This window comes from Salminus brasiliensis, chromosome 12 (genome assembly GCF_030463535.1).
Source record: "Salminus brasiliensis chromosome 12, fSalBra1.hap2, whole genome shotgun sequence".
In the NCBI taxonomy this organism is placed as follows: domain Eukaryota; kingdom Metazoa; phylum Chordata; class Actinopteri; order Characiformes; family Bryconidae; genus Salminus; species Salminus brasiliensis.
Genome location: NC_132889.1, coordinates 32,618,143 through 32,643,527, shown reverse-complemented (window position 1 = coordinate 32,643,527; position 25,385 = coordinate 32,618,143). Strand labels below are relative to the sequence as shown.

Below are 25,385 nucleotides of genomic sequence, written 5' to 3'. Positions count from 1 at the left end.
TCAGCGATCCCAATCCGATCCCAAGCCAGAAACAAGACTCGGATATCTAGATATGCAGAGCCTGATACACTTTTCATAAGTGCAATCACAAACGTTTTAAAGCTCCCTTAATGCCAGAACTGGCATTTTTCATTTGGCTCATGTGCTCCCCCTACGGGTTGGGAGTGAATACACCCCCCCCCCCTTCCCATTGCCATTTATATTTACATATGTAAATCACACTTTGACTGCCTCCTCTTGGACATCTGTACACATGCATTTGTGGACAAGCTAAGAGATACAGAAGCGGCATCTAAGGGTAAAGAAGTAGTAATATTAGAGGATTTTGCTCTAATAACGCAGTGGCAGCAGTTCTGGAGAAAGGTCTCCTGCAGCTTGTGCAGTAGCAGCGTTCCCGGGCCGTAGTGGCAATGACAGAGATGCTGTTCTCCCAATTACAGTCAGTGGAGCATCAACATGTTTCCGAAGCTGCTATTTAATACATATACTACACAATGTGTCTCCAATGCAAAATGAATGCTTCTGTTCGAGCAGCCGAGTCAGTTCCAGTGATGCTTACTTGCCATCCTTTAAGGCACATGGAAGCTTGCCACACTTGGTCCAATTAGTATTTTAAGAGGGGGGAAAAGATCAGTGATAAAATGTTATATGAATATTTCATATGTTAATTTTATATTCATACAGTTCTTAATAAACAGGGCTTTACTGACTGGCATGACCACCAGTTCTCAATGGTCTAATGTCTTAACCGGGAGTGGAGCTAATCCAAACTCTTGTTTTTCTTATTTGCAATTAATTTTATTAATTAAAAAATTAATAAAATGACATTTTTCCTAATTGTCAGGAGATTTTACTGACATCACGATAAAAAAGTTGCTAATTTTAGGCCCAATATCACTGACGTTTTCACCAATACCACTAAAAGGTGGTCATTATTACAGACCTACTGATATCAGTCTGTATCAGCCTGGTCATTTTTTTTGGGGGGGGGGGGGCTTTGTGGGCAACAGGTGGACCATCACACATTCATAATACACTATATGTCCAAAGGTTTGTGGATACCCCTTCTAATTAATGCGTTCGGCTACTTTAAGTTACACACATTGCTCAAACAGCTGGTCTAGTCCCTGTAGAGAAGTACTGCCAATTGAATAGGACTCTTGGGAGCAGATGAACATGTACCTATTGGCACCATACCTAATGCCAGGCGTAGCATGGGTTAGAGGGGTATAATGCCCCTTCTGCAATGGAAGAACTGTGCTTTCTGGAATGGTGGATGGTGATCCATCCAATATTTTTGAGAGGAGTTGGGGAGTACTTTTTCTTATATGTGTAAAAATCACACATGCCATTGTTCCCATCAACAAACAAAGCATAAACCAGCACCAGGTGCCACATAATGCCCAGTGTACGTACAGTAATATTAAGTATCTGACCACTGGGTGGGGCAAATGCAGGGGTCAAGGGAAGAGCAAAGCTCTATTTTAGCAAGCGCTAGTCAAATTTAGAAGTGATTCAATGGTCCGCCGTTTCCTAAACAGGACAGGGAGCGGATTCTCCACCTCACAGCTATATTCACGCCGTCGCTCCCAGCTCTCTGTGCGGTTACCCATGGTTACCTGGTCGCCAGGCTGCTGGTACGACACAAACAAAGCTGAGCTCTAAGACCCATACATAAATAATTACATCATAGCCTTATCAGACGGAGGCCGTCACGGGCTGGGCGTGTCAGCGGTGGAGCTCAGATACAGAGAGAAGCAGCACAATGAGAATTTACTCTGCACTGGTTAATATTAACCAAATGCAGTGTTTCAGTTACAGCAAATAAACGAGTTGTGTGTGTGTGTGTTATGTGTGTGGTCTGTCTGGAGCCAGTGTGGATGCTTAGGGCCTCCACGGTCCCAAATATGCGAACTGTTAGTGTCAGCATTCCTGGCCTATCCGGGCTCCCAGCTGAAACACAATAGGCTCCTTCCAACAATAGAACACAGAGCCAGCCGTACCCAACCCAGCATGGAGAGGGTGCACAGTCACTCAGTTCGTCCCCCAGTGAGAGCACTACTAGGAGCATTTTTGAGACGTATTCACCAACCGTTCTTAAGAAGAAACGTCTTCTTAAAACCTACTAAGAGTTTTTAGGAAGAGCCTGACATTCGGCAGTGTTCTATTATTTGGGTTTTTTCAGTTTAAGAGGATCCATCTTCATCAGATCCTAGCTGTGAACAATTCTACAGTTTAACAACATTATGAATGAGACGTAGACTTTTGTGAAGATCCATAGTGCAGTAGCACCTGTCCGGCTTGGCGAGGCAATGACAGTCAGTGGCTCATCTACATGATTCTGAAGCTCATATTACTAAATAATACTAAAATGCTACATAATGTGCCTTTAATGCAAAATTTTCAAACAGCAGGCACATGGAAGTTGCACAAGTGGTCCAGTTGGTATTGGCCTTAGTACTGATTTTAAGGAGAAAAATAAATTCATATTTGATATATTTTATACATTTAAAAAATAAATTTTTGCTTATTGTAAGGAGATTCCACTGCCACATTACGATCAGAAAAAGTTGCCTCTGCGGCTCTCATCATATATGTGACGTAGCCTTTTTGTTAGGACTTTTCTCAAGAACAAATTGAAGAAAAGTCTTGAGGCCTAATGTTAGCAAAAGCGATGGTCGAGAAAGTCAATTTCAGGTTGACTTTAAAATCATATAAGAACCACTTTTGATTTTTGATTAAAAATAGAAAATATGTGAAGTATGAATGTAAAGAATCTTTGCATCAGGTGAAAGTTCAAGTCTGTTTAAAGAACCAAGGTCAAAAATTTGCCTTTTTGATTACAGGTTGACTTCAGTGCTCTTACACTCATATAAGAACCAGAACGGAACCTGACTTTTAAACTTCTAAAGGTATTTTTCCAATTTTAGGTTGTTTATACTTCACACTTCGTTTAAAACCATCGTTCTTTAAGGAATCACAAGTGGTTCCTCTATGGCAGCGCTCAAGGAACCCTTTTTGGCACCAATTCATAAGTCAACCTGAAAAAAAAAATCACTTTTTACCTTTTTAAGTCACTTTTTTATTCTTATGTCTTTGCTAATGTCATATAATGCACCATCCTGCATCTTGTGTCATTCAAATGTCATATTTCTTGTTGTCTGCAACCTCTGATTGAAGTTAGGTACTATACCTAATGGGCCAGGGGGTGGTATAAAGGCCCCCCCCCAATAATTGAGATGTGGAGCAGTGGAACTGCGTTCTCTGGAATGATGGTACTCCATCCAATGTTTTTGGGATGAGGTGGGACATCTTTTAAACCCTTATATCTTAAAAATAAAAGGTGCCAGAAATGGTTCTTTGAGGGATGCCATAGAAGAACCATGTTAGTAAAAGAAAATTAGCCCAGAACACTTAGCACTTACAGCATTAGCAATAGCCAGAGCAATACACAGCATGGAACTGCAGGACAGCCCAGTGTGGAGGCACTGAGGTAGCATTAAGTTGCTGTGTTCTGTTTGCCTCATCTGAGTGATTTAACAAGCTTAGTCAGGTAATTCCTGCCTGCCAAGGTCCTCAGGGCAGAGTGTGAGGGTGTGTGTGTGTGTGTGAATATGTGTGTGTGTGATTAATATAACAAACACAAATATGAGGAATAATTTTGTTCACAGATTGTTCCCAAAGATTAATCTTAAAGATTAATTATAAATACTGAACATAAACACTGCATTAGTGCCCAACATTCCAAAAATTCTATAAATGTGTTCACAAGGACACACACACACACACACACACACACACACACACACACACACAACTCAGTTTATTGCTCTGCTTACCTTACAGCTATAAAGCAGTAAAGCATAAGTGCGACCTCATGTCCAACATGCATGCGTCCAACAGTGAACACACATCCACAGACAGAGTGTTAATGACAGTGAGAGCAGGCAAGAGACAGAGGGGCTTAGAGAGCGAGAGAGCGAGAGAGAGAGAGAGAGAGAGAGAGAGAGAGAGAGAGAGTCACGTGAAGAGTGTAGGGAATGGAAGAGAATGGAGCTGGTTGATGTTTGGGATCGGTTAAACTCATAAGTCACTAATCCAGTAACTCTATCTGACACAGACATGTGCTAAGCACACACACACTCGGTCACCAGTAAGACTGACCAGGCTCACAACCACATGGGCCTAAGACTGGCTGAATGAAACACCAAACACAGCTATGGGTGTGTGTGTGTGTGTGTGTGTGGCCAGCCAGTGGACAGCATGTTTTTAACACTTCACAGTTCACACCCATACCAGCAGTGCCATCTCTGCACCTTGTTGAATCACTCTTGTGCAATTCCAGGACAAGGACACACTGGTTGCATCATTATTTACAGCAAATGACAGTAAATAAGGCGGTTATTGGCACAAATCTGAAGTTTAAAAAATATAAAATATAAAATGTGGTTGTTTTCAATGTAAGGTCATATTTCAACAGCATTCACTGTCTACCTGTAAGTTACTGAGGACGTAAGAACAGTAGCACTGCTCACTGATAAGAGATAAGAGGCTTTCTTGGTCCTTTGCACGAGAACATGTGCACAGGAACTCTAGTGCAGAACACTCTGCGAAAGGAACAGAGATATACTACATGAAGACCAAGAGATAAAAACATATAAACACACACAAAGGTCATAAAAACACCATTTAGCTGCCATTCATTGCTGGGAAACAATGCAAAGGACTGGTAATGGTAATATAATAATATCAATCAAAACAATAATAATATAGTATGCACTATAGTATAAGGTGTCTTGGTCACCTCCCTCACTAGTCTTCTTGCACAATCACTCAGTTTGTATGGACGGCCTGCTTTAGGCCGATTTACATGTGCCATATTCCTTCCGTCAAATCCCTTTTTTCCCTTTTTTCTCCCAATTTGGTACAGCCAAATAATCCCCCAGCACTAGCAATGCTCCCAACACTAGGAGGAAGGAGGCCAAGGCCTTAACATGCATGCAAAGCCAGCCACCTCCTCTTTTCCACCTGCCAAAGCAGCATCACCAGGCAGCCAACGCGTTCAGAGGAAAGCACCACATTCCCAGCTCCACCACACCAGCTAACAGACGCCTGTGTCGGTCAAAACGCTTCAAGAGTGATGGGGGAGAGAGCTCCATGTACCCATCTACACACCTGGAGAGGGCATGGCCAATTGTGCTCTCTCGGACTCTGGCTGCTGATGGCAAAGCGGCATGGCTCGGGGGCCTCCTGGTCATAGTGGTAGTGCATTAGACACTGAGCCACTCAGATGGATCTGCTATACAGTGAGGTAAAACTTGACCCTCTTCCAAAGAGTGACCAAAGCCATGAGCCACATTATGATACACTATCAAACTGCAACTTTTATGCAAACTGTTTCATTTCTGGTGGGGTTTAACCGTGGCGAGGACAGTAAAACTAAGAAGCAGCGATAAAAACACATAAACCACCCTGTGTAACACACACCATCTACAGTGGTGTATGTAAATTATTTTAACCTGTATGTAAAACTGTGTGAGAGGAGTAAACACTTCCAGCTGCTCAAACCTCCCACTGCTCAACTGGTCTACAGTGTGCTGTTCATCCAGCACCAGCAGCTAACGATCCAGTACTGATCCAGAACTGAGCCCTGAAAAGGGCTCCAGCCAAGGTGAGAAATGACCGGCTACAAACGCCCCCTCATATTCAACATTTTTGCAAGGTGGCATAAAAGGGTGACCAGACGTCCTCTTTTTCCCCAGACGTATGTCCTCTTAACAGGATCTTGAAAATGCAGACGGTCTATTTCAAACTGCGTAAAGTTTTAATCGCCTCATATTCAGTGTGCGGCTGTTTACAGCTTTAAACACTTTGTCTTCCACTTCTATATAAATTCCATGTTCTCTCTACAATAATGGCTCTATATGTAGCTGCTAGTGTTGCACTGATACATGTCGTAAATGATACCGATACTGTATCGGTGATACATGCCGTAAATGATACCGATACAGATAACGTAAATGCCGTAACGACCTAAATGCCATAAATGATACCGATACTGTATCGGTGATACATGCCGTAAATGATACCGATACCGATAACGTAAATGCCGTAACGATCTAAATGCCGTAAATGATACCGATACTGTATCGGTGATACATGCCGTAAATGATACCGATACCAATACCGTAAATGCTGTAATGATCTAAATGCCGTAAATGATACCGATACTGTATTGGTGACACATGCCGTAAATGATAACGATACCGTAAATGCCGTAACGATCTAAATGCCGTAAATGATACCGATACTGTATCTGTAATACATGCCGTAAATAATACCGATACCGTAAATGGCGCAATGATCTAAATGCCGTAAATGATACCGATACTATATTGGTGATACATGCCATAAATGATACCAATACCGAAAATGCCGTAACGATCTAAATGCCGTAAATGATACCGATACTGTATCGGTGATACATGCCGTAAATGATACCGATACCAATACCGTAAATGCTGTAATGATCTAAATGCCGTAAATGATACCGATACTGTATTGGTGACACATGCCGTAAATGATAACGATACCGTAAATGCCGTAACGATCTAAATGCCGTAAATGATACCGATACTGTATCTGTAATACATGCCGTAAATAATACCGATACCGTAAATGGCTCAATGATCTAAATGCCGTAAATGATACCGATACTATATTGGTGATACATGCCATAAATGATACCAATACCGAAAATGCCGTAACAATCTAAATGCCGTAAATGATACCGATACTGTATCGGTATCTGTGCCGATACTGGCACTTACACACAGTAAATTTTGGTCGAGCTTAGCGAGATTATGCTTCCCTACTTGCTTACTGCATTATGGCGATTTTTACTGCTTTATAGCTCTGAAGCTTTTCAAATGTACAGTTACTCAATCAGTACATGCTGTTCTTTTTTTTAAGGATTATCAGGATTTTTTGCCATCTATCGAGTATTTAAGTCAGAGTTGGTAGTATTGGTACTCAGTATCGGCAGATACCTGAAAATCTGGTATTGGTATCGGAAAGGAAAAAGTTATATCGTGCATCCCTAATAGCTGCATCTACACGACCACTGGTAGCAGGAGATGACACCAATGTAAATCTTCAGTGTGATCTTTAGAGAAGACAAAAAACTTCTAAACTTTCAATGTAAAAAGTTTGTATTCCAAGATAAGAACAGCTGCCAGATTTGAGTGTAAGGGAAAAAACTAATTAAGTGGACCAAATATTCTGAGATGTCCAAATCACCGACCAGATCAATGTCACACACAGTTATAGCCTGTCTCTCAGACTAGGTGGACTAAAAACCCACTGAAGAGAAATCTGAAGATGAAACTTTAAAAGAGCAGTGCATGCAAGACACCCCAAGAATCTCTCAAACAACAGCTGAAAGACTCTTAACTGGGTATAAAAAGCATTTACAAGCTTTGATGCTTGCAGGGTGCCCAAACTTTTGCTTCGGGACCTTTTACTTTCCTGCTATTGTGAAAATTTTAATAATGAGACTCACTGTATAGACATATAGAGGTTAGTATATCGCTGCTGTCCAATGAAAAACACTTTGTAATATGTCCATTCTCCATGGTTTGAGCCCTGTAGCTGCTCTGAACACTGTGTCAATAATGCTGGATGAATAACCCATAATCTCCTATTTTACCCTCATTCATCCATTCAAACATAGATTAAGTGCCCATTTTGGACAGTGGCGATAACGGGCCTAAAAACAGAATTGCCAGGACTGTCCAATAGTCCTTCACCTTTTCTCCTACGGGGTTGACCTTATGCAGCTAACTCTGTAAAACACTCAAAAGGACCAGAGCTGGGACAGCACTGGCCTGCAGGCTTCTGCAGGTCAGCTCCAAGGTCCAACCCTTGCAGTCTAACACGCCTTATCCAGCTAATGAAGGCCTTAAAGAGAATGCTATATCTAAGTTTGTCAGATTAAGGCTGGAACAGAACTCAGTAGGAGAGATCTCTCCACAGAGCAGACCTGGGCCAGCTGGCAACTCACTAACAGAGCCACCTAGTCTCAAATTTGCTCACTTGCTCATAAGTGTAAGTGCAAACTATTTAAATGCCAGTGTGTGGATCAAGCCAGAAATCCACTTTACGCTCATACAGACAATGCATGTCAATATTATGGGGATCTGAACTGTGCAGACTTGCTTATTGCAAAATGATCATATTTCACTCCCAGTGCAAAGCCCTGGTCCAGTAGGAGTGCATCCAAATACCCAGAGCTGGTTTTAGACCAAACGTGCAATTCTCTCTTGCTCAAAGATGAAAGAATTAAGATGAAACAACAGGAACTGGTCGTTTTACAAGATTTCTAGTCGTAGTTTGTCTTAGAACGATTGGCAACACCGAATGACAGCCAAATGAATGGGACTTACCTGCTCTTCACACGGGTCAGCTGTGCTAGCGAGCACAAGAGCTGCGCATGCGCACTGGACATCGGGCAGAGGGTGTGAAAAGCCCTTTTAGGGCGTGTGTGTGAGTGTGTGTGTGTGTGTGCCGGGTGATGAGAGAAAGAGTGAGCAGAGAGACAGAGAGGTGGGGATAAAAATACCCCTCCATGGCTGTGGCATTCCCTTTCGTAGAGGCTAAGCCTAACAGGCGACCAGGGGCACCCCAGCAATTGCCCCCCTCAGTCTACTACAGGCCCACAGTAGCAGCTAAACCCTCGGGTAGAAGAACTGTAGGAGATACAGTTAGTGAGGTTATGTGTCCCAGAAAAGTGGTACATGATACAAACCCCTGCTATCATCGAGTTTCAGTCAGGCTGCAGTTGTCAGAGGAGCATATGGTGTTCAACAGATGCCACATAATTAGCCCAGTCATGTCCAGCAACCACTTGGGGCGCACGAGCCAGGGCTGGAACTGCCGAAGAGTAATTTAGCAGCATAAAGGGCTTTTGTTGGACATGTAACTTCATCAGTTATGTTAAAATATTAATCTGGGCCTTTAATGACAGGTCTATCATATCTGATACATGTTTGAGGTTTTTGAGACCTCTGCAACATCCGTGTGATTATTAAATAATTAATATAAATGCTAACAACAATAAAGTAATGAATGAATGAATAGATAAATAAGATCGATACGCTATGTTATGTGCTAAGTAGTATTTAATTTCTCTTTTAAAATAATAAATCATAAGAAATTGGTAAAATAAACACTGTGTAAAATACATGAAAAAAAATAATGAAAAAAATACGAAAACAACAATAAAAATATATTATTATTATTATTATTATTATTATTATTACTACTTCCATTCTATTTAGGGGCGGGACAATAGGCAGTTAAACGCACCGGGAGAACCAATCACAATCATTATTCCAGCTGGGGGGCGGGACAACAGGCAGAGAAACTCAGCGACAGAACCAATCAGAATCTCAAGGCAAGCGAGAAAATCTCCTTCTCTCCCATTCTCCTACTCTCCATTAATAAACCAAGAATGCCATAATGATCTTCTTTTATTATTATTATTATTGTTGTTATTATTATTATTATTAATCATAATAATAATTAATATATACTAATAAATAATTAATATTATTTATTGAAGTCAAACAATGTTCCATTAGTGCCCCCTTCTGGAAACAATTCATATGAGCAGGAGAATCACAAAAGGTTAGATTGCTGCCATATCCGCACTAAAGAAAAGGGTATATTAAATAAACCAGACACAGACAACAGACAAACACATTGCTCTTTAATTTCAGCACAGCCTCAGTCACACAACTCAACCTGACGTTTATATGCCTAAATATCGATGCTTCATGAATTTGATGTCTTGCACCTTTTGAACTTGTCCAGGTTTCAAAAACAGATGAACTTAATAATTTAACTACCCATAAAACTGAGATCCACACTGGATACACATTCTAATGTGTGCAGGGGCAGCGTAGCAAATTACACAAGCAGAAGGATAAGACAACAGAGTCAAAAGTCCCAACAGAGACACATGCAGATGGGAAGTGAAACAGCAATAACACCAAATGTTTCAGTCAAGTTCATCAAAGAGTTCCAGTAAACAAAACAGTACTGGTAAATATCAACACTTAAAGGGTCCATATATGATAATTGTCTTCTAGTTTTTGTTTTAGGAACCAAAAAAGATATTTTATTTTTACATGAACACTTTCCAAACTCTTAAATCCAAAATCTTTATCATTTAGCTATTAAACAGGCAGTTTTGTTACTGTGTCATTAAATGATGTCAGCTCTGATTGGCTGCCCTGTGTTGTGCCTGAATCAAAAGCCATTGTAAAGGCTGAAACACTCCCTATACCTTCATTGTGAAGGGGAGGGGCTGAATTACATGAATATGCAAATACATTGTTTTTGTGACATCATAAAAAAGCTGTTTTTGCAACTTTGCAAGTTTCTATATTTTCTTCTATATGTGAGTAAAAGACACTGGAAGCAGTTTGCAATTTCACAATCGTGAGCTTAGCCAGCATTTCCCAAGCCTGCCATTACCCACGATGTACATGCAGTATTATAATCTGGTGTGTGGTATGTTTGTTTTCATGGGTATCCCCCATGGGTTTTGCATAATACGTCTAACACTGATAGCGTTCTATTCATATTTCTGAGTGATTTGATGTGAAGTGATATTGCAGCACATATAGCCCAACCTGATTGGATGGGTGGGAGAAGCCTAAGCCAAAAATCCACCCCCTCCTTCTGAACCCTTCCTCTTCAAGCCTCTTGTGTGATGCGCGTGTGGACGTTAGTGCCCTGACAGGAAAGGATGCTCTAAAGCTCTGTAAGAAGAGATGCGGCTGCTTGGATTGAACTCCAGACATTGCTGCGGGGACAGAAAAAAAGACATGTGACCACTTTCATAATAATAGTAATATAGTATTTAATTAATAAAAAATATATGAATATATTAAAAAAATTACAAAAACTAATATATTATTATTATTATCATTATTATTATTATACATAATCTGAAAACACCACACGTCTGTTGTGTTGTATAAACATTACATTGCAAACGGTTTATTACAGGACTGAAGACTTTTTAGGGGTCAGAGCTCTAAAGCTTCTGACACTGTAGCATCCGCCTTTTACTATTTGGGTGCTACAGGTGTGGTCAGGTGATTGCTATGGAATTTCAGGCAGTTTCCATGATGTTGCTTAGTGGTTGCTAGGCAGTAACTATGGCTCTCCAGTTTTGAAAAATCAGATGTTACATGCTAAGCTGCATTCAAGCCCCCATCACACAATCAGAACGCAGACAATCTGGGGTTGGAAAAGTGCTGACTATTTAAAAAGACGTGGAATCACTTACGAGGTCAGAATCCGGCCGAAAAATAAAAAGCATCAAATCGATAAATGCTTTGCAAGGTTTAACGTGGCTTCAATATTTTCCATACTTTACTGGCAATATTTAAAGCTAAGAAGTACATAAGGACGATGCATTTCTCTCTCTCTTTCTCACTCCAAGATAAACACTCACGGTGAGCAGGTCGTTCTCCTCTTCAGTGAGGCAAGGTAGCAGCAGTGCGCTCGGCTTCTGCCTGTCCCAGGCAGGGTTATAGCGGATGGGGCTTTCTTTTGGCCAGCCCTCTTTTCCAGGTAAACCAATCACCCTTTAAAATTGTGTGAAAAATACACACAGGTTCAAATTATATATATTATATATATTTTAATATTTTATCATAGCTAAATAAAGCTAAATCTGTGCTCACTCAAAGATCTTCTGCAGCTGCTGGATCTCTGTGTATCCACAAAATAAAGGTCTATGGGACAATGGAGAAAACACATGATGCATTAGGCTTGGCTGAAGGCACCCTTATGACTGCTAGGAATAAACTCTCACTGAAAAATCCTCAGTTTCAACACATTTAGCAAATATTCTTTGCCAGCGTTCCCACAAGCAAAGGAGCTGCTTGAGACCCAGCAGGTCTGACTCAGCTCCCGTCTAAAGACCTAATATACAAATGTGATCCAAGGTCAGATATTTCCTACACAAGTCTCACCTCTGATTTTTTTGGGGGGAGCTGTGTGTGCTCACCTTAACAGGAAAAGTTCAGCAAAAATGCAGCCAGCACTCCAAACGTCCACAGAGGACATGTATCCTACGTGGAGCAACACCTCCGGAGCTCTGTACCACAGGGTCACTACCTACACACACACTCACAAAAACACATAGACCTCCATATTACACTGTCTCAACCTCAGACACTCCAAAATGTTGAGGTGCACAGACCATCTTGTGTTTATTAGGCCACAACTGGCCCATAGATGGGGTTAGGTGTAACAGACTGGGGGATTGGTTGTAACAGTCACTAAAAGGTCTGGAAAAATGATGCAAATGCTTTGAATTTAATGCAAGTCTGTGTTGTTTGAACCATAGTAGATCTGTAAACTATGAATCTAGTCTTTTTTGGCATCCCCGTCTTGTCATACTTGCCGTTTAACCCCATGACAACAGCCAGAAACGTGGTATGCAAAGGAGAAAAGGAGTGCAGCACAGGGTGTCTATCCTGGTCAGCCTGAAGGCAGCAATCTTCATCTTACCATGGTGACCAGCATGGTCAGACTGGTCATGGTCAAGCCAGTAGGCAAGTGTGGTGATGCTGATTACTCTAGTCAACCAACTTGGTCATACTGGTTGGTCATGCTTGCAGACCGGTTAAACCCTCAACCTTTGGTGTCAGTCAAAAACACCTTCTTCTTAAAGTAGGTGGTTATTTGCCACACTGACTGACCCCCCCCCCCCCCCAGTCCTATCCAGTGTAGAATGCCATGGTACTCACACAGGGCGTCAGAGCGATACGGTAAGTGTAGATCCTGGCCAGCCCGAAGTCAGCGATCTTCACCTCGCCCCGGCTGCTCATTAACACGTTGTCTGGCTTCAGGTCGCGATGCACCACCATGTTAGTGTGCAGAAAGTCCAGTCCCCTCAGCAGCTGCCGCATTATGTCCTGAATATAATGAATAGGCTATACATGTTGCACTGGGGACTGATAACAGATTAAACAGGGGTGCTTTTTCATCATTTCACCTTTATTTTCTCTTTGCTCAGGCCACTCTTTGGTGCTGCGCTGAGGAATGACGACAGATCTTGATCAATGTACTCAAACGCCAACGTCAGGTCCAAACTCTTCTTCTTCACACCAGCTGATACATTCAGCAGCCTTCAAGTGAGAAGACGAATTGATATATGTGATATGCAGTCATAGGCAATGCTGGGTTCAGTGGATAAGATCAGATACCCCTGCTTTAGGCTCAAATGTGAGCAAATAACAATACTGCAGCAGCCAGCATGACCCAGCTGGTTGAACAGAACGACCAGAACTGGTTAATCAGTGTGACCAGCATGGCATAGTCCATACTGGTCAAGAGCTGGTTAATCAGCTGGCTTGCCAGCATAGGCTATGTTTTCACCTGGATAGCCAGCTTCTCAACCACACTGACCATCAAAGACCAACTAAAACCATCCAAAATCCAAAAGCTGGATTTTTCAGCAGGGATTATTGTTAGAAACACAGACAGAAGAGCTAAACCATCTGTTCTTTACATCATATTTGGTCAGTTAGGCACAGTACGCCCCACAGTCATTTAGAGTACCAGTGTGGTGACCGTGATGGCTCTCCCTGCCAGGCCGGTCCCTCCTGTTGACATTTGGTACTGCAATACCAATTTCCTACATGCAATAATCACTGTCTATTAAGCTAACTCTTACCACAGCTGTTCCTAGAAGGTTGACCTGCAATGACCCTGCTGACAAATCCAGCTCAAGCTGGTTGAAGCTGATCTTTGATGGTCAAGGTGGTTGAAAAGCGGGTCTATCAGCTGGTGGTCAACCTGGTCATGCTGGTCGACCAGATGGTCAAGCCGATTGACCAGCTCAAATTTTTAATTAGTGAGAAAAGGGCTCCCTCTTATGGAAGTAACACGTGGGTGACTTCAGCCAATAGGAGCATATCTGGACCACTGGCAGGGGGTCCCACCAGTGTCAACAAAAAATATTCATTTATTAATTTATTTTTTTTATTTGTATTATTATTATTATTATTAAACTTACTTCACTATATTTGGGTGGTTGAAATACTCTATTTTCCTCAGCAGCGCCACCTCCCGGATCATGAACTGCGGGATGCCTGTGTGCGGGTCCCCGGGGATGTGGAGCCTCTTCACGGCTACGAAGCGCTGCAGCCCGCCGATCTCCCTCGCTTTGTACACTTTGCCATAGGCGCCCTCGCCTATTTCTGCTAGAAGTTCATAGTCAGAACTTTCCCGAGCGCCATTATCCATATTTTCTGCCAATCTTATAAAACTGCTCTACAGGAAAGAAAGATAAAATATACCAAACAGTACTTTTAAAAACGGGGAATTATAAAATACAGAGCAGGTTGAGGCGCCTTCAGCCGGCTAGATGCTGCTAGCCGCAGGTCACGTGACCCGGGGCAGCCCTTGCAGCATTTCCAGTCATGTCTGCTAGTTTAATAAATGTTAGCCTGGCATATTTTATTAGATTTAATGTTTTGTTAGAGCAGCTGAGATCTATCAATTCATGCAAGTGAACGTTTAGGACTTTTTGCACTTCATTAGCAGATGGCTGGTTAAGTTGCTCCTCTTAAAGTGAGCCAGAGTGCAGCTGGAAATATAGTACCTGCACATTATGGTGAAAAATGAAGACATACAATGCAAGTGCAAAGAAATAAAGCCATAAGGCTAAAAAAAATATTATTTAAAAAATGTTCTATAACATGCCTACAAACAACTGAATAAGCAGGGTTTGTTGCTCTGGTGTTTGCAGGTATTTTATAACCTATTGTTTTAAAAAAATGTTTTAAAAAAGCACCCACCTTTGAGTATTTTTGGCTTTAAATGTTAAAAAAGATAAAACCTGTCAAATCTTACTGCAAGCAGAAGCTTCTCACCTTTGCTCCTGCACCACCAGTTTGCCACCAGTAGAGCTTTCACAATGCACCTCCCAACCCTTCCAGTGACTTAAATATACGCTAAGTGAAGCTGTTAGTAGCTTTGTACATTACGTTTTCATATCAAACATCAAACACACAAGTCTTTTCACATGTTTATTGCAGCAAACTGTCAGAAATACAATGTCGGCATTAGAGGCGGCTTTATATGGTCTGCAAGACTAGCAGCACTACACCACCAATACTACAGTTCAGTGCAAAAGTTGCTGTGCATAACTAAGCCAGTAAATGTTCCTCTAAATTCAGTGCTTTATCTTCTACTGGCATCAGATTATAACTTAAAAAATCCTTATCAGGTGATATAACACCTTCCCTTTTCATTACAAGCAAAATAGAATTATGAATTATAATGAAAAGATAATGAACAGACTTCATTAACTGTCTAAATAAACAAAAACAACCACAAGGCACATTGTCGTTTCTATGTAACTGCGGCACAAGGAATCAGTGTTCAGGAAAACAACAGTAATAAAGTAATGCTGTCACATTCAAAGCTAATTCATTTCATTTATAATGATGTGATTAGATAAGGTGTGCAAAAACTTGAGTTTAAAAGGTCAAATGCTGTTTGACCAAGAGGTCAGGCCTGAAATGAGACGGCTTCTGACCATCTCAGGATTCATTTTTAGTGGATATCATTAAAGACAGACCAATAACCTGAAGCAAACACTGCAACACTGATATCACATAACGAAAAGACCAGGAGGTCTAGGCAGGCCACAGCTCCACACACTGATCTCTGCACAGCTGTGAATTAAGTGGCTAACCTGTCCAAAATATGCTAGGTTACACACTGCGAGTGTGTAATTAACTGTGTACATACATTAATTCCTTTTTTGGTTTAGCGTTTTAAGGCACTTCATTAAAAACTTTCAGTGTTTGACACCTTTTTAAGGGTATAAAGTGGTTTCACTTCTAGCAGGGAGTTCTAGTGCAACACATTTCACATAGAAAAACAGGGAATGGGGGGGTGGTCATCTATAACTCCACCCGTTGCTTGTTTGCGTTGCTGTGATTACTGGGCTTTCTTGTCAGCTTGTTTGAGTTTTTCGCAGAGGGCTGCGATGTCCTTGTCAAGGTTGCGGTTGAGAATCGCAGAGCCACAGACCATTGCGCCAGCCAGGGCACCGGCGTAGCCGCACGTAAACAGATCTTGGCCTAAAATAAAAACAGTACTGTTAGATTTAAGCAAGCATGCAACTGGCTGTGAGGCATCGTAGGACTTCGTACATAGACTTATTTGCTGGTAAATTAGCAACTGCCATTCATTAAATAACACTCTTTTATTTGCAGAAAGTAAGTAATATTTAACATTAACTGATTATTGGGTTATCCTTATTAATAATAAATATACTATATAGACAAAAGTATTGGGACACCTGCTCATTCATTGTTTCTTCCGAAATCAAGGGTATTAAAAGAGCTCGTCCTGTTTTGTTTTGGGTTTTTTGGAGTAGCTGTTTGTACTACATGCAAGGCTTTCTAGCAGATTCTGGAGCATTGCCATTAGCATTTAACTGCATTTAGCAACAAGAGCGTTAGTCTGATCAGGATGTTGGATGATCATCACCCCGCCTCATCTTCAACCACCCCTTCCTCATCCTAAAAGTGTTGGATAAAGCACCAACCATCATTCCAGAGAACACAGTTCTTCCACTGCTCCTCTGTTCAATGCTGGGGGGCTTTATACCCCTCTAGCCCACGCCTGGCATTAGGCAGCATGGTACCAATAGGTTACTGTTTATCTGCTCCAGAGAGTCCTATTCTATTGGCAGTAATTCTCTACATGGACTAGACCAGCTGTGTGTGTGCATTTACACATTTGTGACAGTAATGGGTGACACTTAAGTTAGATGAATGCATTCATTAAGAAGGGGTGTCCACAAACATTTGGACATATAGTGCATTAGTAATGACACACCTGTGAGGTACAGATTCTTGATTGGCGTTTGTGGTTTAACGGAGATGCAATATTCCGGAGTGAAGCGGTGAAAGCCGTGGTCTGCTCCATAAATCTCTCCTTTCGGAGATGCTATGTAGTGCTGGTTAGTGATAGGTGTGCCAGCATCCATGTACTCTATCTGCAAAGAAATCAAACATAAGCTGAATAAAATGAGGAAGACATTTCTACTTGATAAATAAGGAAGAGCCCTAAACAAAACAAAAACCTGGAGTAATGGTCCATACCCTATCCTTGGTTTTGGGGAACAGCTGATACACCCATTCCATAACCGTGTTTATGAGCTTCTCCTTTAGTTCCTTATAGTCGGCTGACCTGCTTGACACCCTGTCATCTTTCCATTCCTCAAACCATGAGTATGGGGCAAAGCTCACCATACTCAGCGTGGATTTACCTGGGAAAGGTTGAGCTTCAGTCAATATTTAAAATACAACCAGCATCAATACCATAATGTAGCTGATCATCCAAGGCTTCTGAACTTTGCTGCTTTAGTTCAAGGCTAATGTAGCTCATGAGTAACAGAAGATTACCAGGCTTTCTCTGCTCCCAAGTGGGGTCTTTGGCAGATGGAGAGGCAAGATAAACCGTAGGTATGCTTATCATCGCCTCTTCTCTGTCCTTTTTCGCATAGTCCTCCATCCTAGTAGAAGAACAGGGTCCGAAATTGGCAGTAGATAAGAGAAAAGACGCAGGAGACCAACACAAAGGTCAGAATTGGAGACTACAGATGAGAAGGTGAGAAGACAGGTGCAGTTTACCTCACTTGCAGTAGAAGAGATACAACAAGAAGGGAGGCACTTACAGCTCGTCCAGGTTGTTCTCAGCGTAGATCCAGTAGTTTTTGGCTTCGAGACCCAACTCTTCCTTTGTTCCATTAAGACCCACAAAGATGCTGAGTCCGCCCACTCCATGCTTCACCATACTCAGCTGTTTCTGGATCGCTGTTGATCATGCCAGCGAAGTTTTCACATTAATTTAAGGTGTAAATATTGTTTCTATTAATATTCATTAAACATAAGGGCTTAGAAGCCATATAACAGCGAGGACAGCCCGAATGCTATTACTGATACAGATAACTACGGGTGCTTCTCAGTCTCCCTCACCTGGCTTGGTCTGCACCTCTTTGGGCAGGAGCTTCTGGTAGGTGTTGAGAATTCCTGCGTCTGAGATGACGATGGGAGCGTGCAGGTGCACCTCCTCATATCCCTTCATAACACTCACCCCTGCAACCAAACCCCACTGCAACGTCAGAAACACTTCTCTCAAAGAAATGTCATGAGTAAAAATATTTCTCTGCAGCATGTTGGTTATTATTTCAAGATTTTACGTCAAGATTCTGAAATAAGTATTATTATAATTATTATTACTGCAATAGGAGAAAATAATAAATGTGATATTTCATAAAAATGCTTTTATAAATAATAATATTTATCGTTGTATATATTTTTAAAAATAGTAATGAGAAAATATATTTAGATGTTGTAAAAAGTATGCCATAATTATGATTAAAATCTTTTTTTTTCCTTTGGACCAAAGTATTAGGACATCTGTCCATTAATTGCTTCTTCCTAAATCAAGGGATTTAAAAAGAGTTTATCCTGTTTTTGTTGGAGTAACTGTCTGTACAGGAGTTAACAAGAGCATTGGTGAGGCCATGATGTTGGATGATCACCCCCCCACTTGACACCTCTATAAATCTGTGATTAAGATAAGATAAGATAAGATAGTCCTTTATTAGTCCCGCAGTGGGGAAATTCCCAGTGTAACAGCAGAAAGGGATAGCAGGACACTCAGTTACAAAAATTTGGATAAATAATTTACACTATATACACAATATAAATAAGAATTAAAAGAGCAATAACAATACTATTTACAGCAAAAGACTCTTAATTGCACATGGGGGGGATATTGCACATAGTATTCCCTGAACATGAACATGTGTGTGTAGTTAAGTGTGTGTGTGTATGTGGTCCGCTGGGAGCAGTGCTGGTTGTGCAGTCTGACGGCAGCAGGAAGGAAGGACCTGCGATACCGAAACCGATTACTTAATAAGCAAGATTTCTGAATCAATTACACTTGCCATAACTTGTTATCCAGCACACCCAGAAATCCTATTTCATGAAATACCCTGAGGTTGAAAGGTGAAAGCTGTTTTTGAGGTTACCTATAGCCTCCTTAGCATCATTAAGGAGGATGCGGTTGACTGGAGCTCTGACCAGGACGGCTCCACCTGCCTTCTCTATGATGGGGATCATGTGGTAGGCAATCTCACTTGCCCCTCCCTTAGGGTACCAGGCACCCGGTATATAGTGGCAGAATAGCAAACTATGCATGGACAAACTGGCTTCTTTTGGTGCTTTTCCTAAACACACACATACACACACACACACACACACACACATACACACACACACACACATCAGTATCCCATAAAAGAAACAAAAGTTTCCATATTTTCTTATATAGCATATTGCTTTGACTGACATTAAACCCTGCCAATTTAACATCTGCCAGGAATAAATACATATAAAATCATCCGATAAAACCCTTATTTATTTTAGATCTTTCATAATAGCAATTGTAGTGTAAAGCACTTTTACTCTGCGCTGATGAAGCTGTAAATTAAAAACTATAGGTCTGTTTTTACCCCTCTTTTTTAGAGGGAAACCAGCCACAGCTGGAATAGTCAAAAATGACCAACAGGGCCATTCCTTTTGAAATAGTAAAATCAGATTAAAATATGCACAATACAATACAATCAGAGATTGGTGGATTTTGAGATTGAGAAGGGGGCTATTTTGTGAAGCCTATTACATCTCAAACTCAATAACCAACCAGTTAGACTAAAACCAGAGTTAGACTAAAAAGCACTAAAATATAAGGACGGGAAAGACAAAGGTATGAAGTAAAAGCACAGGAGATCTTACCATAGGTAGCAAAAAGGTAGCAGAGCACAGCCCTGAGGTCTTTATTCTGAGTGAGGCCATTCACCACCTCAGCCAGGCTGCAAGAGCCGTATCGGAAGAAGTAGGACAGGCGATTGAGCAGCCCTGTGTAGACCAGGAACTTCGCAACCGGAGTGGGAATAAGCTTCAACGCAGCCATCATCCACACACTTTCGGCACATTTCTGGAATTGGAAGACACAAGAAAACACTTATCAGTATCAATTCATTATGACTTCTACATCATACTGGTTATTGTACATTATATGGACAAAAGTATTGGGACACCTGCTCATTCATTGTTTCTTCTGAAATCTCGATGGTTTTAAAAATAGTATATCCTAATTATTTGGAGTAACTGTCTCTACTGTCCAGAGAAGGGTTTCTACTAGATTTCATTGGAACATTGCTGTGAGGATTTGATTGCATTCATTTTAACATACACCCAGATTTCCCATCTCTCTCGGGTTATTACCTTAACCAGGCCTACAAACTCATCAATGGCCTTTTCTTCTCCCGGGAAGCACTTCTTCAGCTCCTGAGTGAAGCGCTCTCTACCATAGTACATGTGGTAGATGCGCCGGTTCTCCGGGGGCCCCAGGACCACCTTATCAAAGGGGTTGTCTAGCGGCGCCCACTGTAACTGGCCATTGGTCAGTTGGTCCGATATGCACCGCAAAGGCTCGTTCTCCAGCAGGTCGCCAATGTAGTGGATGCCTGAACCGGAGAGTGGATACAGGGTCAGAATGTAGTAATTATATATTAGTAACTAGAACAGTGCATTTCCTGAAGGTTGCCCAGCTTATGTGGTTTCCACATCTAGGTAGTCACTAGGCTGTTGCTATGGGGTCAATAAGGTGAAATAACCATTGCAAACACCTAGCAACACCATAGCAACCACATGCCAATCACGTAGCAACATCATAGCAACCAGCTAACAGCAAAATAGAAAATCACCTGGAAGACCATAGCACCTTATAGTGTTTTTGCTCAAAGGTTTTGGTATGGTAATCCAGGTGGTTTCTAAAACAAGAGAAGGGTTTCTACTAGATTGTACTGGAGCATTGCTGTGAGGATTTGAATGTAAGGTCAGGCTGTTGGATGATCACCACCCCACCTTATCTCCAACTTCGCAACTCATCAGTAAAAGACTGGATGGAGCACCACCTATCATTCCAGAGAACACAGTTCCACTGCTCCACAGCTCAATACTGGGGGGCTTTATCCCCCTCTAGCCCACGTCTGGCATTAGGTATGGTGCCAATAGATTTTTGGGGGTTTTTTTGGCTCCAGGGAGTCCTATTCTATTGGCAGTACTTCTCCACAAGAACTAGACAAGCTCTGCATGCCCATAGCAACCTTTTAGCAAAAAACACTATGGGGTGCTCCAGGTGGTTTCTATTTTTTTGTTAGCTGGTTGCTATGATGTTGCTAAGTTGTTGCTAGGTGATTGCAATGGTACCCCAGGTGGTTGCTATCATAACCACACCTAAAAAAAACAGATTCTAAGTATGCAAGTATGTATAAAAAAAACAACTAACCAACCAACCACTTCTTTATCTCTCACAACTAAACTACTGTGCCTTTAAGACTGATATGTAAATAGTCTCTGTTCTGATTGGCTGCACTGTACTGTGCCTCGTTTGAAAAGCAGTCTTGGCTAAAATAGTCTGTAACTTTTCAGCTTGAACTGTAGAGCTGAACTCAGCCTTCTTTAGGTGCCGCCAATACCCACTGTATCCTCGGACAAGCTTCTATCATTTTTATTTTTAAGGAGTTACATAAGGGTTGCTACACAGCTACTGATTTGGGCCATGATACACACACCCAGACTGAGATCTCTCTCAGGTAATCACCTTAACCAGGCCTACAAACTCATCGATGGCCTTCTCCTCTCCCGAGAAGCACTTCTTTCTTCCGTCTCTGTTCTGATTGGCTGCACTGTATTGTATATACAGTTACTGGCCACTGGGCCCAACGTCATGATCACAACTGAAGCCCAAATGTCATTCTCACCAATGTCAAACTCAAAGCCTTTCTTTGAGAAGGTGTGGCAGCATCCTCCAGCCCGGTCATGCTGCTCAAGCACCAAAACCTTCTTTCCAACCTTCGCCAACAGAACTGCGATAGCCAGCCCCCCAACTCCACTGCCAACCACAATGGCATCGAGGTTCTCTGGGACTTTACTGGCCAGAAAGCCTGCAGACAAAAAACTGGTTAGAATTCAGCCAAGACATGTTTGGTTTCTGACCTCTGCTTTAGTGTAAAACTAGAGATGCGAGACTAAGGATGCGAACAAAGCCTGGACTTTTGAATGAGTCTTAATGTATTAAAAAAACTTATAGAAAAGTTTGATAAACAATTTCCTTCCATTCTAAGTAAAACAGCATGGATGGATCTAATTAGTACATTTAAGCTGGAACTACATGATCAGTCAGATAACTAATAACTAATAATACATTTTAAGGTAGAAAGGGTTGTTTTGTATTCGTCAAGATCTGAATACATTTAAGCGCTGCGAGCCATTTGGGGCATGCATTTACATGAAATTGCTGACAGTCTAAGTGTAATGCATAGAATTGGTGGGCAGTGGTGGTCCAGCAGTTAGAGCACCGGGATATCGATAACAGGGTTGTGGGTTCGATTCCCGGGCTCGGCAAGCTGCCACTGTTGGGCCCTTGAGCAAGGCCCTTTACCCTCTCTGCTCCCCGGGCGCTGGAGTTGGCTGCCCACCGCTCTGAGTGTGTGTGTGTGTACTCACTGCCCCTAACACATGTGTGTGTGTGTGAGTGTGTGTTCACTACCAGATGGGTTAAATGTGGAAGACACATTTCGCTGTACAGTGTACAGTGACACCTTCCCATTGTGAACCTCAATTTATCAGAGATAAATCCTGTTAATTTGAAAAAGAGATTCCAACAAAAACTGCAATATCCATGATGCTTTGCGAGAGCAGCATGCTATCTTGGCCAAAGAAGGAAATGGGACAATGCTTTACTGAGACTTGGACACTGATTTAGTTGTACAATGCTCACAACTTGTACTTAATTTGGCACAAAACCCACTTATAACCCATTAACATCACATCTAATATCGTTTATGAGCAGAAACACTGTTTTCCACCTCCTCCTGTTCCCTCTCACAGCTGCTGTGCTACACAGCTCCCTGTCCAGAAGCCGACAGGAAGTATAGCACTAACATCAACATATGCAGCGTTCACGTGGTCTGAGATATCTAACTGTCGTATTTACGATGATCACACATGATCAACACCACCAAGTTTTTATTGTTTGATTTTTTTACATGTAGCCCGAATTTCTGTGCTTGGGAACGGGCCAATAAAACTGCTTATAACTGCATATAAACGCGAACACTGCACTAAAAACTCGGAAAAATGATGATTTTAATTTGAATATGTCTTTAAATGGATCAGTATTTGCTCCTGGTGCTTCTTACTGGACGAAACACACGGCTATGTGCTTTATTTTGGCGACAGAAAGCAGACGTAAACAGAAATTGTTGGAAGTAGAAACTTCTGGCGTGAACTTGAACGCAGCATGAGTCCCACAAGGTGCTAAATACAAAAACTAACAGACACACAGACGTTACCTACATGTCAGATAGTGTAGTTAGATGCTGTGTGTGTGTGTGTGTGTGTGTGTGTGTGTGTGTGCAGATAGTGACCTTGTTTCAGTACTTTGTTCTTCTCCTTCTTCTCCAGCACCATCGGCTTCAGCGGCTCACGAGAGTCGAACTGAAAGGGGTTCGGTCCGCTCGAACCGATCGCATATTTGAGCAGTAAGACGAGCAGCACCACGCAAACCAGCCCGAGCGCGAGCCACATCACTGCTGCTGCTGCTGTTGGTGCTGCTGCTTCTGTTGGTGGTGGTGGTGATGATGGTGGGGTGGTGGTGGTGGTGGTGGTGGTTGCGCCACTGAACTGAGCTGAGAGAAGCTAAGCAAACTTAACTGTTCCTCATGCACTTGCACGCGCGAGCGCACCACAGCCTGGGCGCGTGATTGGTCGGTGCGATCAGGCAACACATCAAAAGGTCAACTTAATCTGAATTAGATCTATTAGTGACGTCACGGTGAGTTCTTCATTAAAGGTGAGGTCACACAGCGCTTTGAAGTAAAGTGAGTTTACACAGCACTTTGAAGTAAAGTGAGGTCACACAGTGCTGTGAGGTAAGGTGAGGTCACACGTCACTGTCAGGTAAGATGAGGTCACACAGCACTGTGAGGTAAGGTGAGGTCACACGTCACTGTCAGGTAAGATGAAGTCACACAGCACTGTGAGGTAAGGTGAAGTCACAAAGCACTGTGAGGTAAGGTGAAGTCACACAGTACTGTGAGGTAAGGTGAAGTCACACAGTACTGTGAGGTAAGGTGAAGTCACAAAGCACTGTGAGGTAAGGTGAAGTCACACAGTACTGTGAGGTAAGGTGAAGTCACACAGTACTGTGAGGTAAGGTGAAGTCATACAGCACTATGAGGTAAGGTGAAGTCATACATGCACTGTGAGGTAAGGTGAAGTCACACAGCGCTGTGAGGTAAGGTGAAGTCATACATGCACTGTGAGGTAAGGTGAAGTCACAGCGCTGTGAGGTAAGGTGAAGTCACAAAGCACTGTGAGGTAAGGTGAAGTCATACATGCACTGTGAGGTAAGGTGAAGTCACACAGCGCTGTGAGGTAAGGTGAGGTCACACAGCACTGTGAGTTAAGGTGAAGTCACAGCGCTGTGAGTTAAGGTGAAGTCACACAGCGCTGTGAGGTAAGGTGAAGTCACACAGCGCTGTGAGGTAAGGTGAGGTCACAGCGCTGTGAGGTAAGGTGAAGTCACACAGTGCTGTGAGGTAAGGTAAGGTCACACAGCACTGTGAGGTAAGGTGAGGTCACACATCACTTTGAAGTAAAGTGAGGTCACACAGCGCTGTGAGGTAAGGTGAGGTCACACAGCACTGTGAGGTAAGGTGAGGTCACACATCACTTTGAAGTAAAGTGAGGTCACACAGCGCTGTGAGGTAAGGTGAGGTCACACAGCACTGTGAGGTAAGGTGATGTCACAGCGCTGTGAGGTAAGGTGAGGTCACACAGCGCTGTTAGGAAAGGTGAGGTCACAATGCTGTGAGGTAAGGTGAGGTCACATAGCACTGTGAGGTAAGGTGAGGTCACACATCGCTTTGAAGTAAAGTGAGGTCAAACAGCGCTGTGAGGTAAAGTCAGGTCCTGCCTGATACACCTTCACCTGCTCTTTGGCATTGAGAGGATCCAGGTGAGGTGTTTCAGGTATGTGATCATTGTTAGAGGTGTGGGTACATGTGTAATTCTGACTGATTGACCAGCATTACACCTCAATCAAAGAGCAGCTTGTGCTCTAACGAACGTTTATCAAATTTGGACAAATGAATTAATTAATTACATTTACAATTAAACCTTTACATGCATCAGTTTTATCGT

The 25,385-nt window shown here is 42.2% G+C and overlaps 2 protein-coding genes across 2 annotated transcripts; both read right to left on the bottom strand.

Moving 5' to 3' along the window:
* Positions 1-10,792: 10,792 nt before the first annotated feature.
* cdk21 (cyclin-dependent kinase 21) lies at positions 10,793-14,331 on the bottom strand. The gene is made up of 7 exons (XM_072693033.1): positions 14,102-14,331; positions 13,079-13,211; positions 12,831-12,998; positions 12,086-12,195; positions 11,760-11,810; positions 11,528-11,660; positions 10,793-10,870 (listed from the first exon to the last, which is right to left on the bottom strand). The coding sequence occupies exons 1-7, from the start codon at positions 14,329-14,331 to the stop codon at positions 10,793-10,795; spliced, it is 903 nt and encodes a 300-aa protein (XP_072549134.1).
* Positions 14,332-15,114: 783 nt separating this feature from the next.
* On the bottom strand, positions 15,115-23,874 carry LOC140573896 (all-trans-retinol 13,14-reductase-like). The gene is made up of 11 exons (XM_072693509.1): positions 23,609-23,874; positions 21,941-22,123; positions 20,400-20,641; positions 19,908-20,109; positions 19,145-19,342; positions 18,084-18,203; positions 17,783-17,921; positions 17,511-17,620; positions 17,208-17,374; positions 16,942-17,101; positions 15,115-16,178 (listed from the first exon to the last, which is right to left on the bottom strand). Exons 1-11 carry the CDS (start codon positions 23,766-23,768, stop codon positions 16,036-16,038), a joined length of 1,824 nt encoding a protein of 607 aa, XP_072549610.1. The 5' UTR covers positions 23,769-23,874; the 3' UTR covers positions 15,115-16,035.
* Between the last annotated feature and the right edge of the window lie 1,511 nt (positions 23,875-25,385).